Below are 17,216 nucleotides of genomic sequence, written 5' to 3' on the forward strand. Positions count from 1 at the left end.
AGCAGGCCCTGAGGTCTTCACCTGCCTCAGGCGAATGAAGGATTTCATTCAGTCTGCATTTGGAAGCATACTGACCTGGTTTGCATCCCCCCCCACACACACACACACACAGAGTTACTGCAGGAATCAGAATAGTTTTCTTTCCAGTTTTGCACTACTCTGAATTCTGTATGCAGTTTTCAGCTTAAAAGATATGCACTGCATACAAAATGCATATTTTACCATAAAAATCCCTCCCGCCCGATTTATGGAACTTCCACCCAGGTGATACTATGTCTGTCCAGAAAGTCCAATTGTTCAAACAAAGGCTGAAGCCATTTCTGTTTGTTCAGACATTTAGATTTCGATGTAAAGTGTGTTCAGGTGTAGACCTAGAAAGATTTATTGCTGCTGTTTGACTATATTTTAAATATTGTGATCTGAAGGATGCTTGTATTTCAGCTTGATGAATGAATACATGCATACATTTAATAGGGAGTATGATTTTTTTGTGCAGTTTCTTAAAAATGCAGATTAATGCAGAAAGAGGCCAGGATGGGCTTATGAATGAACATGTGCAAAAGTGATACAGACCAAAAACAGTCGGATCTGTCCATCCCTAGCTAGCTAACTCTGTGCCAGACAGCTAGGCCAATAGGTCTATCTAGCGCCCACCGAGTGCTTTGCCCTGTAATAAGTTCAGCTACATAGCACAGTCATCCAGTTAGTGACCTAAGCTGATTAATCATAATTCACATATGATGCCACACAGAGCACATTCTCTCGTGAAAATTCAACTCTCATACTTTGTGCACTCCTTTACTGTGTCCACCTCAACTATGGGCGTGCATATCACCATCACTTCAGAGTGAAAGCACATGGCTTATCACTGCTTGCGGACAGGGAAGGAGGGGAGAGAGTGGGACATTCTTCTCCCTTTCTCATAATTCTAGACCACAGGAACATTCAGGGAGGTCAATCAGCAGGAGATTTGGGACAAACAAAAGGAAGTCCTGTTTCTTTTCATGGGAAGCCATTCACTAATTATTAAGCCCAAGCAAGAGAGGCCCTTTTGAAGACACCCTCCCTTACACAGGCCCATTTCTCGGGCACGTGGGAAAGGGCTTTCTCCTATGTTGCTTCCAAACGCTGCAACACACTTCCTTTAAAGTTGTGACTGGTCCCCACTCTTTCTGCATTCAGGATGGGGGCCAAGACACATATTTGTAACTTGGCTTTCTAAATTGTTGTCACAGTTTTCAGTGTTGTTTTAACTGTTTTACTATGCTTTTATCTGATCATGGTTTTTATGTCTGGGACTATTTGCAAACTTCTTTGATTGGTCTAGAATGGCAGTATAGAAATACTATAAATAAAGGATCAACAGACTTGTGGAACTCACTGCAACAAGATGCACAACTAACTTAGGTGGCACTTAAAGGGGATTAGAGAAATTCACAGAAGAGAAGCCTATTAAATGCCACTAGTCGTGACAGTTACATACAGCCTTCAGTTTTCTGAGGTACTATGCATGGGAGATGGATATTACCTTCATGTCCAGCTTGTGGATTTACCAGAGGTACCTGGTGGGCCACTGAGGGAAACAGGATACTAGACCAGATGGTAAGATCCAGCTATCATCCAGCTATCACTGAGCTCTTCCTATTTTATGTTCTTATGTCCGTAATTCCCATGGCAGCCCTAGCCATATAAGGCAAGACTGGGGCCTGCATTTCCCCCTCAACCCACTGGGGGCCACATCCCACACCAACCAAAATTGCTATCATTGACATTGCTGCAGCGGCAATGTCAATGATCAGCGACAGTGATTTTGCTAGAAAACAAGCTGCATGCTCCTCGTGCGCTTTGTTGACAAGCAGAAATGTGCTCTCAGGAAGCATCTGGGAGCACCATTCCGCTTGCAAACAAGGCATGTGGAAGCACATACCTTGTTTCCTTGAAACACTGGTGCTGAATTTGCCACTGCCACGGCAAATTTGGCAGCGAGGAAAGGGGGCCTGTAAAAATGCCTGTGAGGGACCACACATGGCTTGCAGGCCACGTGTTGCCCACCCCTGATCTAAGGAGAGTCTAGTGATTAGCGTGTTCACAGCCCAGAAACTACAAGCATCATCTGCTCTGACAGCATAATGGTGTTGGGCAAGCAATGGTGTCACAGCATCCTTAGCTGCCAGTACCTTAGCAGCTCTGATGTCACGGAAGGGCTGCACAGCTGAGAGCCAAGGAGGTGGTGGAGTGAAAGGTCTAAAGTATATGAGGAATGCTTCAAAAGATTAAAACAATCCTATTCATTTTTAGAAAGAAAAAGGTCCTACAACTCCTAGCATTCTTGATTTACATCTTCACACAAACATGTAGAATGGTTCTGGAGTCTCGCAATGAAGTGTCAGGTCACAGATATAGGAGATTGGCGCGTGCATTATTGAATGAGATCTGATGCAGCAAACTTCATCTTTCACATATTAATTTGCTGGCCTTCCTCCCAAATGAGAGGGTTAACTATCCTTCCCCCCCAGGTGCCCTCCAAATGTTTTGAAGCAACTCCCATCATCTCCAGGCATCATAGCAAATGGCCAGGAATTTTGGGATTTGTAGCCTGAAACCAGGTTGGGGGGAAGCTGTATTACAACTACCTGCATATATCTACAGTTGGTGTTTTCCAGATCTCATTGCCTGGTGTTTAACAGGAGTAAAGATAGAATAGATTTACACACTTAGAGAAACCACACAGGTGCAGCCTTCATAGATCATTATCATTCCAGAATACAAGTGGTGGTGGTGAGGAAATCACACCTCTGAATACTCCTCCACATCAGTGAAAGAAATCCAACAAACAGTTAACAACAACAACAAAATATCTGCCTATAAAAAGTTAGCATGTTAGAATTCTAGCGTAGCCTTCTTCCTGACAAGTTAGTTTTCTTTATATATTTTGTATTTGTATTTGTTTTAAATGGGGGAACATTGGATTTAAATTGATGATTTCCTACCACTACTGCAGTACTAATAATGTTCTCTGCGTCCTGGAAGGCATTAGGGTTTTTTTAATTTATTTGTTTATCTAAAATATTTCTTGGCCGCCTTTCAGGGCACAAGCCCTCCCAAGCTGGCTTACAGCAATAAAATACATAAAATAGTAATAGATCAGCAGAGCTGTTTGAGAGCAAGCAGAGCTATTTCAGGTTTTAATAGGCTGATCCACAACCCAGTTAACACAAATCATTGTGCTAACGTTCAGAATCGGAGGCTCATGCTAGTGAACCTAAGAGTTTGCTCCTCCTTGAACTCATTGACCTGGTTTGCATGTAACAACAACCCAGAGAAGGGGCTGAATATGGGTTGTTGTTGCATCATGGGTTGTCATTATGTTCAAACCCTGCACTATGGTTTAACTGTGGCTTGCTAACCATAAGCAACCCAGAGTTCACAACCCAACAGCAAACCATGAGTTCTCTTCCTGGGTTGTTTGTGGTTAACAACCCATAATTAAACCATAGTGTAGGGTTCACATATAACAACAACTCATGATTCAACAACCCATGATTCAACAACAACCCATACTCAACCCATACTCTAGGTTGTCGTGATGTGCAAACCAGGCCATTGGGAGCAAAGCTCAAAGTCCAATGAAGCTTTGGCCTGGCTTGTAATGACTTAGTCACTGCTATCACATCCTGCCAGTGCAGCCGTCCTAACTCCTGTGCCCACTTACCTGGCGACGATAGTACTTGAGCAGTACCATGTGCTTTTTCTGAACATGTAGACCAGCTCTTCACTCTTCCTGACACTGTTGTTTTCAAAGTGCCTCAGCACTTTGTCAATGTGACTGAGGCCAAGACTGACAACAATAAAATGATGGAAATTTCAGGGGTGGGGGGAAGCAAAACCTGTCACTACCAGTGGGGACTTATCCTTAGTACTGGTGGCAGTGGCTTCCTTCCTTCCTTCCCTCACTCCCTCTTTATTTTTTTATTTTTTTAATTACATCTTGCCACTAGTAGGAGCCACCTTTGGGAGAGGGGTAGCAGCCACCATTTCCCCCCCAACGATGGCTCAGAACAATGCTGCATCAAGATCATTCTGGAGGAAAGAAAATGGCCTCTTTTACTGCTGTGGTGGTGGTGACAGTGCTCCAGAGGCAGCAAAATAAAGTAATGAAGGATGCTGTTGTCACTGCTGAGGATAAGCCCCCACTCATCCACTGCAACAAACTATGACCCTCCTGAAAATAAGCAAAATCCACAACACACAGAATTCGCTGAGAGCAGGGTCATTAAATTTGGGTCCCTCTGGGTCCAGATCTACCTGGAATCAGGAATGGAACATTCAATATGACATATAACATTTACCTTCTTCTGATTCTAGCTCCACCAGTGAAGACACCAACACACCCATCTCCTGACATTTTTTGCTGTGGGTCTTTGATTTCATATGTTTAGTCAGATTCCCTGAAACAGAACAGAACATACACATTTGTCAGTCATTGTTGGTTTTCTGCATGCAGTGACCAGAGACATTCTCTGCAAGCAACACTTTGCATTCCCTGCCAGATCCAGAGGTGAATGCCCTTGGATGATTTCTGCTCTTTTGCCCCAAGCAGCTGTCCTCACAGTGGCTGAACATGTGTTCAGTTGAGGACACAACAAGTAGCTCTCATGCAGCACAGAAAAAGCAGGAAGGCACGTGCTTTGCGGTGTTGGAGAGGCACTACCCAGAACGTTCTCTGCGTTGACACGCAAAACAGGCATGGAAAACCAGGCAAGAGAAAGACAATTACGTTTGAGGTGGATTGCCCGGCCCATCTTTCTCCAAACTCACCAGAGCACTACAGGATCAGGCACTACCGAACACGGCAAGGCAAAGAGACATAGCTGGGCATTACTATCAGTGCAATTCAAGGGGGAAATTTTAGGCAAGGAGGTCAGGGAGCAGAGACAAAATGAAGAAGTACACAAATATTTTCCTTGACTGAGGTGGCATTCTCCACTTTTAAGTTTAAGTGAGATGCTACTACAACAAGCAGGGGTGCGTAACTTGTGCCCCTCCGGATGTTTTGGCCTATAACTCTTGTGATCCTGCACCATTGGCTATGCTGGCGTGGGCTGATGGGAGTTGTAGGCCCCATTGCCCATGATATAAAGGCTCATTCACCCTTGGTTTGTCCTTACAGTCTTTAAAAAGGCATCTTGTCTGTGCTGTCTCTCTCTCTGGCTACAAACTGACGTGACGGCAAACCATGGTTTGGTGCAGTACCAGCTCCAGCTTGGGAGGAACCCTCAAGCAAGTTGTCCTCAGTGTGCACCCCCCCCACACACACACATTCCCTTAATGGGTCCTTCATTCTCTTCACAGCCATTATTCATCACTTCCCAGGGAGAGAACTGGTGAATAAGAAGCAGGCAGCAGACTCTGGTTCTCGCCTTTGCTGCAATTGCCCACTGACTCTGGGCCACAGAGTGGGTAAGCAAATAGGTGGCAATGCAAGGGGGAGGAGCAATGGAACCAAGGGCCTCTCATCGAGGGCCCCCCTATTGTTGCACAGGCCATGGCGCGTGCCCGACCATGCTGACTCTCAACCCCAGCCTTGGTTTGGTGTTACATCAACTAGCATTGGGCGTGGGATGAAAGAGTGTTTTACATACACACACACACACACACAGAGGAGAGGAAGGAGCACACAGGCCCAAAGCTTGTTTGCCTAAAGCAGGGGTGGGCAACTTGAGGCCTTCCAGATGTTTTGGCATCCTTCACCATTGGCTATGCTGGGCAAGGCTGAAGGGATTTATAGGCCAAAACATCTGGAGGGCCACAGGTTGCCCACTCCTGGTGTAAAGCCAAACCATGGTCTGGAGATGGAGAGAGATTAGCTAATCATCACTGCTTGTCATCCATGAGTTGTGTGTTGCTAGGCAAAAGGGGACTCCCTCAGGTAGCTCCATGGTACATGGCGGCTTCATGGAACATCTGTTGTGTTTCCAGGAACTATAATTATATTTTGAATCTGTCCAAGAATAAATCAAAAGAAGTGACAGCTCAGCATCCCACTGCTGAGGCAGTGTGACTCTTCAACACGCCCACAAGGCCTCCCGACGAGGACTGTGGAGGCCTTTGCTGGGGCTCTTGCCCCACCATGAACCTTCCTCGCACTCTCTGAAGAAGCTCCTTGCACATGCTCCTTGCCCCATCGGGAAAGGGCAAGGGAGGAGCGTGAGGTGCTGGCTTCTTCGGGTTTGGGGTTTGGCTCAGAAATAACCTGAGCTTCTCTCCCCCAACGTGAACCAGGAAGTAGCTTGGCTTGTTTCTGAGGCAGAGCTAAATTTGGCCACCTACCCCGCCCACAGCCCCCATGTTTTGCAAGTTCGGAGCCATGGATTGTGGAAGCTCACAAAGCTCCATGGCTTCTGGGCTTCAATGTCAGCTCCACGGCTGAAGAGAGCTCCCACTGTCAGGATTCCTCCTAGGCTGCAAAGCTGTGATTTATAACTGGGGAATGTGGCTGCTTGCAGACTCCTCTCAGTCTTGGGCTGCCAATGACAGCCAGCTATTTGCAGCCCAGGGTCAGAGTCTCTCTGGGTTTCAGGGAGCTTCTTTTGCAGGCCAAGATTGTGGGTGCTCAGCAAGCACCTCTAATCTCAGGCTGCAAATGGCAACCAGTCCCCTTGATCCCTAGCTGTGTTTAACAGCATCGCTTGGCCAAGAGAAACCCCACTGGACTTATCCTGGCCGCACTTCTTCTGCCTCTGATTTGGAGGTTTGTTGGGTAGGTGGCGGGGGGTATCCAGAAATCTGATTCAGAGATCAATTTGTGGACCTAGTGCTCTTCTCTTCAGAAAGGCATGCACTATGAATCCCAGAAGCTCACATCTGATCTGGGATACAGCAAGCTTCAGTGATAACTTTGGTGGCAATCTCTGTACTCAAGGAGCTAGGTGGCACAGAATGTCTCCCCGGCTGCACTGATTCCTTGAAATTACAACAAGTAAACATGACACAGTGTCTGTCCTTCCTTAAACAGGAGAACGGAGGCTGTTTCTGATAGGGAAGACAGAATGCAGGCACATGAAAGAGGAGAAGAGAAAAAGTTACCGATCGAAGAAGAGCATTGCGGAACATTTCCCTTCTCTTCCTTACCCTTCTGCCTTCACCTCCAGGGACTGAGTGGATTGAAAATAGGAAGGCATGTACATCCTCGGTGAAACTCCTTCAAGGTTTGGTTAGCTCCCGAGCATGTCTCAATATCTAGCTGGCTTCTCCAAATGCACTGTAACAAGATGACACAGCCAAGACTCTCCTAACTGTTGGCAAAAGATACCTGCAACCTGATAAAACTGGAAGATTATGGTAACAAAAGTAAGCCAGCCCAATGGTCCATCTGTGATCTGTTTCAGCTAAGTGTCCATGGGGATCCCACTTCTCCATAGGATGTTTGTAAAAAGCCATTGTCATGAATACTTTATCTAGGAAGGGGCCATTGCTCAGCAGTAGAATGGAATACACAGTGAGTTTACCATTACAGTCATTCTGGTCCAGTTTGTTCAGCAGTTGACTGACATGGTAAAGTGTCAGTGCTTCAGGATGATGAACCATTCTGGATAATGGTTCCAATCCTTGCTCAATGATCAATTTAGTGGCTTTGGACAAATCTCTGTCCATACTCATCTCCCCATCATTGAAATGGAAATGCTAATAAACAGCATGAGTTGCTGTTACCTAATAAGTAAGGACCATTAAGCAGTTTGAATACTAAATCTGCTTAAGAAGGAATAATACATAGTAAGAAAGATTACATCAGGTGGAAGTTGAACTTTGCCCAATGCTGGGTTCAGGGCCAGCCCAAGACATTTTGCTGCCTGAGGCAAGGACAAGATGGCGGCCTCCCCCAGTCCATGTACAGAGGTCAACCAGATTGGGAGTTGAATCTTATGTCAACACTGTCAATGAGATAATGCACCTGAGGTCAGCAGGCTTGGTTAGCAGATACAAGGCACACACAGCTCTGTCCTTCAACACCTCACTGCTGCTTTCTACCCTCAGGCACGTAAGGGATCACATGAGCAACGTGATGATGTCTTGTCAACACTTAGCCAATCAGATTTGCCTATGGGGCAGTGTTTCCTCCCTCTGAATGGCCAAAAATCTTTGGCCCATTTTACAGTCCCTCTCTCCTGAATGATTGCCAAAATAGAAGGAGGTATACTTAATGAGGTCAGTAGGCTTTTTGTGTTTGTTTGTTTGTTTGTTTGTTTTGTTTTGTAAAATGTACTCCTGTGTTTTGGCTTACGTTTAAGGGGAGGTAGGCCTGAATGTGTGTGAACTTTTTAGATTGACAGCAGTAGGTTGGGCACTTTACCACTAGAGAGCCAGTGTGGTGTAGTGGCGAGAGTGTTGGCCTGGGAGTTGGGAGATCCAGGTTCTAGTCCCCACTCGGCCATGGAAGCTCACTGGGTGACTTGAGATGCTATTCTGCTCATAGTCATAATGCAGATGAATGCCTTTTATCATTTTTATTTCTAGAAAACACACATGCTATATACACACCCAAGCACACTAGTGATTTATTTATTTATTTATTGCATTTATATCCCGCCTTTTTTCCTCCTTAAGGAACCCAAGGTGGCATACATAGTCCTCCTTCTCCTCCATTTTATCCTCACAACAACAACCCTGTGAGGTGGGTTGGGCTGAGAGTCTGTGACTGGCCCAAAGTCACCCAGTGAGCTTCCATGTAAGGGGGAGGCCGCCATCTTGTCTGGGGGAGGCCGCCATCTTGTCCTTGCCTCAGGCAGCAAAATGTCTTGGGCCCTGAACCCAGCATTGGGCAAAGTTCAACTTCCACCTGATGTAATCTTTCTTACTATGTATTATTCCTTCTTAAGCAGATTTAGTATTCAAACTGCTTAATGGTCCTTACTTATTAGGCAACAGCAACTCATGCTGTTTATTAGCATTTCCATTTCAATGATGGGGAGATGAGTATGGACAGAGATTTGTCCAAAGCCACTAAATTGATCAATGAGCAAGGATTGGAACCATTATCCAGAATGGTTCATCATCCTGAAGCACTGACACTTTACCATGTCAGTCAACTGCTGAACAAACTGGACCAGAATGACTGTAATGGTAAACTCACTGTGTATTCCATTCTACTGCTGAGCAATGGCCCCTTCCTAGATCCAAGAGCAACATTCCCATGGCAAGAGCATTCCTTGGGTTGAAGCAACATCCTCAACCTGCACTCTGGAGATTTCTGATAGCCTTCTATTGTGGCCCCCTTGACATTCAGCCACAGCCATCATGGTGTGGGAGCCATTTTTCTGTGGTGTAATTCCACATGGCTGCAGGCTATGTATTGGGGCGCACAACCTTTTCAATGTCAAGGGCTGCATCTGGTGTTGGCTGGGGCTTCTACAAGCGTGCATGCATGCACACACACATGCACACTCTTCCTCCCACACACACACATCATGGAGCACAGGGATGGGAAGTCCCCCCCCGCCCCCTGAGCTCTGGGGATCACTGGGAAGCGGGGTCTCTCCTATCCCCCAGTGATCACCAGCGAGATCATTGCTCCTCTGCTGAGACTAGCAGCAGGAAAACAACAACCTCAGAAGCTAGGGAATGGCAGGTGTGTTTTTTTTCCCCTGCAGCCCAATTTATCTACAGAGCTTTGGAGATAAGTGGGTGGGGCAACACCAGCTTTGGAGGCTGCACAAGGAACATTTGCTGGATCATGGAGAAAGCAAGAGAATTCCAGAAAAACGTCTATTTCTGCTTCATCGACTACGCTAAAGCCTTTGATTCTGTGGATCACAACAAACTGTGGCAAATTCTTAAAGAGATGGGAGTACCAGACCACCTTACCTGTCTCCTGAGAAACCTGTACAAGGGTCAAGAAGCAACAGTAAGAACCGGACATGGAACAACCGATTGGTTCAAAATTGGGAAAGGAGTACGACAAGGCTGTATATTGTCGCCCTGCTTAATTTATATGCAGAGTACATCATGAGAAACACCGGGTTGGATGAATCACAGGTCGGAATTAACATTACCGGGAGAATTATCAACAACCTCCGATATGTAGACGATACCACCCTAATGGCAGAAAGCGAAGAGGATCCAAAGAGCCTCTTGTTGAGGGTGAAAGTGGAGAGTGCAAAAGCTGGTTTGAAACTCAACATTAAAAAAACTAAAATCATGGCATCTGGCCCCATCACTTTCTGGCATATAGACGGGGAAGAAATGGAAGCAGTGACAGATTTTATTTTCTTGGGCTCCAAGATCACCGCAGACGGTGACTGTAGCCATGAAATTAAAAGACGCTTGCTCCTGGGGAGGAAAGCTATGGCAAACCTAGACAGCATAGTAAGAAGCAGAGACATCACCTTGCCGACAGAGGTTTGTATAATCAAAGCTATGGTTTTCCCAGCAGCAACGTATGGCTGTGAGAGCTGGACTATAAGGAAGGCTGAGCGCTGAAGAATTGATGCTTTCAAACTGTGGTGCTGGAGAAGACTCTTACGAGTCCCCTGGACTACAAGGAGGTCAAATCAGTCAATCCTAAAGGAAATCAACCCTGACTGCTTATTGGAAGGACAGATACTGAAGCTGAAGCTCAAATATTTTGGCCACCTAATGCAAAGAGAAAAGTCACTGGAAAAGACCCTGATGCTGGGCAAGATTGAAGGCAAAAGAAGAAGGGGATGGCAGAGGATGAGATGGCTACATGGCATCACCGATGCAATGAATATGGACTTGAGCATGCTCCAGGAGGGAGCGCAGGACAGGAAGGCCTGGCGTGCTATGGTCCATGGGGTCACGAAGAGTCAGACACGACTGAACGACTGAACAACAACAACAACGAGTGTTTGGGGACCGCATGCAGCCCCAGGACTGCAGGTTGAGCACTCTTGCTTTATATGAATAGCACATCCAGTTGGGCAGGGCCAGTCATCAGAGTCTTGCCCACATGATCAGCACATTGATTTAGATCCATCCAGAAATAGGTAGCTCCACACCTGGAAAACCCACCACAAACTTTGAGGGAGAAGGCTAGACCAGAAGCTTTCTCCCAGATATTGTAGTTTTCTTTGTAGAAGGGGTGTGTGTATGTGTGTGTGGGGGGGGGGGGTATAAAGCAGGGGTGGGCAGAAAGTAGATCTCCAGATGTTTTGGACTCACAGCATTCCTGATCACTGGCCAGGCTGGCAGGGGCATCTGGGAGCTGAAATCCAAAACATCTGGAAATCTTCCTTCTGCCCACTCCTGGTATAACGGAGCATATAGTCAAATGAACGCTCTACCTGCAGTCTGCAGTGGTCCAGCTCAGATACAAGTTTATCACTTAAGTGAGACCATGTCTGTGTATAAAGATTAAGCACGGTAATGGGAAAGGAGAAGCCCTCCCAGGAAACAGGTAGGCATTGCTGAAGTTTGCAAACACTCTATGTCCCCAAGACATTTCTCATCCAATAACTTACTATTCAGGGTCAGGGTTTTGCTTTTAATTGGAGCCACAGTAAACCTGCATCAAGGTGCAGAAGGAGCTGTTTTAACGTGAATGTCTTCTCCCCCTCAAGCAGTCATCCATAAGGTGGCCATAAGCTGTAGTGGTCCACCAACATAAAGCAAACCAGAATATCTGTCCACAAAACAGCGAAGCAAAAGGATCACTGATCTACCACTAACCCAAGGTTAGATGGACTGAAGACAAGGGCAGGACCACTCTTGGGCCAACTCAGTGGCTCCAGATGTGTAGGAGCTCCCATATGAGCAACAAACTCTTGTTTGCTTCAGTGCAGAAAGGAGCTCCATGTGTCCATCACTACAGAACCATCTTCCAAAGGGTACAATGAATAATTTCTACGTGTAATCTAAATTGAGAACTGAGGGACATGGACTACATGGCTTCTTTGGGTTGCAACTAAGGCATGAGCTATTAAAAGGGCACATGCTTAACTTTGTCCCATCTATTATTGATGGCACTTAAGGTAACTCCACTTTGGCTGGAATTTGCCCTATAAGTGATAGAGCTAGAACTGGAACATGATGGTAAAAGCAGAGCAAAAATCCCCCCCCCCAATCCTCCACCCTATTTGAAATAGGTGAATAGTGAAATTGGGCTGGTGGGAGGGGGGATTTTGCCAACTATTCTCCTGGGGGAAGGAGAGAAGAGTTCTCTAATCTTTTGGTGGTGGTGGTGGAAAAGAAAAAGAAAACGCCCAAAACATTTCTCCAAAAATTACCAGCTGAGACATTGCAGCTCAGTTAATGAAACTCTATTCTTCATTCATACTGGGGGATGAAGGAAGAAATGAGCTAAGAGAGATGGACCGGAAGGAGATGGGGGCCAAGCCAACTGCTTCCTTCAAAGATATTAAAGCCATATTAAATGATATGAAAACTGGATTCACGGTTGATGACCACAGAATATTGTTGTCATTCTCATGCATACGTGACACTAGGATCATCCTCACACAGAAGAGGGTTGCTTGTTTTGCCCCACTTGGCCAACTTTAATGCAGATGACACACAGGTTAAAGCGGGAGGGAGAGGGAGTATGCAGCAGCAAAAGAAACGAGGCATGCCACACACACATCCACACACGTTTCCACCATTGCCCACTTGTCAATGAACGTTATGAGCTGCTTAAGCTCTTTTGTTGGAAGGTCTTATTTTTATGGGACTAAAAGCTGTTGCCTTAAGACAGCTAATACCCTTTTGCATTCGGAAGCACAAAGCAGCTTAGCAAGGAGAAGGAACGCTTCCCCTTCCTTACAGCCCTGAATTAAGAGATGGGAACCTGATCAACGCCGTGACTGTGAAGCTGGAAAGGCCAAAGAGGAATGCCGGGGGTGAACAAAACCTGAACGGACGCAGGCATGTCATTGGAGGCTCTTTTTTCTTGTCAACCAGGACAAGAAGCCAAACTTAATGCATTGTACAAGGCTGAGAGAGACAGCCCCCACTCTTCTCCCCTCCCCACTATTTCCCACCCAATGACAACACATAATATTAACCACTTCCCTAGGATCTACGTGCAAGGAGCGTCATAATGAGAGCTGCTACAAGTCGTTGAACGAGACTGCAATTGTAGGTAAAGCACGGTGAAAATTCTCTCTTCTGCAGGGCAGGAGTTCACAGAAGTGCTAGAGCACTAACCGCAGGCTTAGGGGCCAAATCTGGCCTATGAAGTTCTGTAGATGGTGATGCCCTTTCCCCTGGCCCCACACTCTTTCCCCCAAACACTGATCATTCAGTGGGTTTCCTGGTTTTTGTGCATCCCCTCCCCCCATTCTAAAAGGTGAAATGCCTCTCCTGAGGCTTAGGTACTGGCAGTGAGAGCTTTCAGATAACATCTGCTGTTATTTTTGGTATGTTAGTTCCACCCCTTTTGCCTGTGGCTCCACCCACCACTGGAATACAGTCCCCAAGATCTTCTCTGAACATGAATTTGGCCCTTGGGCTGAAAGTGGTTCAACACCACTGTGCTAGAGACTTAGAATATTCACTTCAGCCTGACCTGGTGCCCTCCAAATGTGTTGGTCTACAACACCCACCATCCTCAGGATGGGGATGATGGGAGTTGTAATCCAACACACCCAGAGGGCAGCCAGTCGGGGAAGACTGCTAAATGTAAACGATCCCTGTAATTCTCTGAAATAAAAGTGAAAATCCTTGTCTTTGGTCTATAAAGACCCTCCCGTAGCGGTGTGGCTACTTGGTCACTTATGCTTTTGAGGAGTCTGGAGAAAGGTGTTATGGACTGAAATATTCAATATGGCACTGAAGACACACCAGCAATTCTCAGTGTTGCATAGCAGAGGCTTCCAATCCTTAGCCTGCCATGCGGAGGCAAATCCATATGCCTTCGCAGCATGTGCATCACCATTTCATGTACAGCTGCCCTCTCTTTTTATGTAATCTCAGCTATAAACCTGGTCTTGTTCATTCAGCAGTTATATTATTAGTGTGACAGGTTGAGGGGTGGGGGTGGGGAGGAGCTATTAAATCAAGGTTTTCAGTGACTGGGTTCACACAATACACTGACCCACACTCAGTGGTTGAATGTGGGTTGTTGAACCATGGGTTGTTTGATGAACCGTGGGTTAGCTTGTTGTCTGAACCCAGGATATTTTCCACAGGGTGGCTTGTTAACCATGCAGCGTGGCTTATTTTTTCCTCGAAAAAGCCACCTTGAGAACCTATGGTTTGTTGTTGGGTTGTTCAGGGTGGTTAACAAGCTACACTGCATAGTTTAACAAAGCACCCTGTGGAAAATGTCCTGGGTTCAGACAACACGATAACCCATGGTTCAATGAAACAACTCATACTCAACCACCAAATGTAGGTTAGTGTGTTGTGGGAACAGCCCTATTATCTCCACCCTTGAGCTAATCACTGATACAAGTTTTCTAAATCTTAGAAAGAGTCCAGTTCAAGAATATGAGTGAAAGGGAGGTGGGAAGAGTGGAATCCTGCCCACTGACTCAGACCCCATGCCCACATGATCATCTGAAGCTGCAAGCAGAGCCACTGAGATTAGGGATGGGAGAAACAGGGATATTCAAGCTTGCTGAAATTCTCCAAACTTTACTTCAAAGCTTCATTTGGCTCACTCTTGTTCTCATTTGTGACCTGTTTTTCAGTTTGCTGGAATGGGAAAAGTTGTACGTTTTGCAAAAGTTGTGCATTTTTCAAGTACACATTTCGTGAATGTGAACATACGTTCAGGAATTTGCTAATATTTTCAGAGAACATTCACTCCTGTTCATGTTTACATTTGGGAATCCAAACAGGGCATTTTCGACTGATTTGCAAACTGAAATGAAATTCTCATACATCCATAACTGAGGTGCTTACACAAGCAAAATTCATGATCTCATCATGCAGAGAGTGCCTACATATGTACAACTTGTAAGCGTTTAAGAGCTGTTCACAGCTTTGGATGCATACATGGATAGAGAGGGGAGCAGTGCCAGTTTTAGGGTGCTGTTTGTTTTTTGTTTTTAAGTAGTTTTGGGGGAAGAGTGTTCCTCCATCATACCTCATGATGTGAAGGCCTGGGCGGGGGGAACGCTCCCCCCACACACACACACACCAACCATAAAAAAAACCTGGAAAAAAAAACAATTACTTTTCTGAGTTTTTTTCCCCAGGGATTTTTAGGAAATTTGGGAGGAACCCCCCCCCCCGTTTTTTCTCCGAATCTTTCTGCATTTTTTCCAGCTTTTTCTCCATGTTGTCACATCTCTAATTGTACCACCGCAGCAGGGGGCTCGTCATTTAGCCTTGCTTTCATTTTAACTCTACCGCAGAGCTACTTCCACCCCCCGCCCTCGTTATGTGAGAATGGAAACTACGTTAGCATTAGTGATGCTGGATTGAGCCTGGCAGGAGTATACTGCAAAGGAAACATAATCTGGAAAGCCCGTATTTAGACACCATCTTTCCACCTCTTCTGGAACTCAACCAATTAAAAATCAGCCCAGATTTGGGTTGCCAGATTCCAATTTAGCCGTGTACGTCTATCCTTTTATGTATGTCATTTAGGAACAAAAAAGTGCAAACATAGGGCACAAAGGTGAGCATTGTAATAAAAAAAAGAAAGAAAGAAAGAAAGGGAAAATAATTAGAAGAAGAAGGGAATAGATAAAAGCAGAACTATAAGATATATCTATAAATATATGCTAACTTGCTTTTTCAAGTTTTTATCAAACATTTCTATGGCAGAACTGAGGAATTATTTATTTATTTTTATTTATTTATTTATTTTTAAATAGACGCTCTTTAACAACATGCAACAGAAAGAAAAGGGGGAAGAAAAAGTAAAAGGGGAAAGAAAGGTTTGTTTGCTATATATAAAGAGCATGATCCAGTCAAAGTTAAGCCCTTAAACCCCATTTATTTCAACGGTGGAGAACTAAGCATGTCTTTAACACTCTAATTGGAATCCATGAGGCTTAGAAGTGCTTAACTATGGCTGGACTGTGTCCAAATAATTGTGTGGCTCACAATAAGCTTTTTACCAAGTCTAGAAACACAGAGATATTATGTTTAATCTTAACCATCCTTTAAAAATGAATCATATTTTAAATTGCTCCAATTCACCAGAGGGCCTCACCCCAGCTACACGTTGCACACAAATACATGTAACAGAACCCCAGTTTGTGCTCTCTCTCTCTCTCTCTCTCTCTCTCTCTGTGTGTGTTTTAAGAAAAGCAGCTTTATGAGGCAGTGGGTGGTGGGCACTGCTTCTCTCCACTTCCTCTCTCCAAATGGCCTATCCCAGAAGCTGCTTCTCCTTAAAAAAAAGGAGAAAACATAATTCGCATATAATATGTAGTTAGGCCTGGAGTGTTTACAGCAGCCTTCTCCAACCTGGCGCCCTCCAGTTATTTTGGACTATGACTCCCATCACCCTGAACATCGGCCATGCTGGCTGGAGCTGATGGGAGTCGTAGTCTGTAACATCTGGAAGGTACCAAGTTGGGACACAGTTGTTTTCAGCATTGCATTCAGCTACTGAATACTGAATAGCTGAACTAAAAGCAGTTCTCCAGATTTTACAGTCATTTTTTCGAATGAGGTAGAGATCATCCCTTCTCTATGCATGAAGCCACTTTACATTGTATGCCTTGCAACAGAAAACTGACCCAGAAAAAGAAGGCTAACTGGGAAGTCCAGGCACATGTGTGGCCAATGGGAAAGTCTAGGTACGTGCCGTTTCCTAGCTGATAGTAAAGGCAGGCACACCCATCCCCTATTCAGAGTAAAGGGGGAAACGTATGCTGCCTCTGAGTTTGGCCAATAACTATCTGCAAAGCCAAACCTACAAACTGAATCATATAATCACAGAGTTGGAAGGTGCCATTTAGACCTTCAAGTCCAACACACCGCTCAGTGCAAGGATCCAGTTTCAAGAACTTAAAACCAAGTCCAAACCTACTCAACGGTAAGGGATCTCACCCAACAGTATAGCTCTCCATAGGGACTAGGGATTTGATCCCACTTTTTCTCAAAACTCCCCATAAAATTAGAATTCCTGGACCTCTTCAGGGGAAGACAGGACATCTGAAACCAAGGCAAGACACTCTAAACTGGTTTAAATTTGTAGTGTAGACATGCCCCGAGAAAGAAGAGACCACACCCTTTTTCTGTAATTGTGTCAGATCACAGGACAAAAGCAAAGCATGCTGTCGTCAGCAGTGTCAAAGGGA

At 45.3% G+C, this 17,216-nt stretch overlaps 1 protein-coding gene across 1 annotated transcript in view; it reads right to left on the bottom strand.

The window, feature by feature from the left end:
- HIVEP3 (HIVEP zinc finger 3) overlaps positions 1 to 17,216 on the bottom strand; it is a 386,475-nt gene that overhangs the window by 19,535 nt on the left and 349,724 nt on the right. Inside the window, exon 9 of the mRNA XM_084815566.1 lies at positions 4,350 to 4,448. Coding sequence (XP_084671692.1) covers positions 4,350 to 4,448 — 99 coding nt within the window. The remainder of the gene's footprint in view (positions 1 to 4,349; positions 4,449 to 17,216) is intronic.

Source organism: Heloderma suspectum, chromosome 10 (genome assembly GCF_057233095.1).
Source record: "Heloderma suspectum isolate Gila_16-S chromosome 10, 16-S_ref, whole genome shotgun sequence".
NCBI classification, from domain to species: Eukaryota; Metazoa; Chordata; class Lepidosauria; order Squamata; family Helodermatidae; genus Heloderma; species Heloderma suspectum.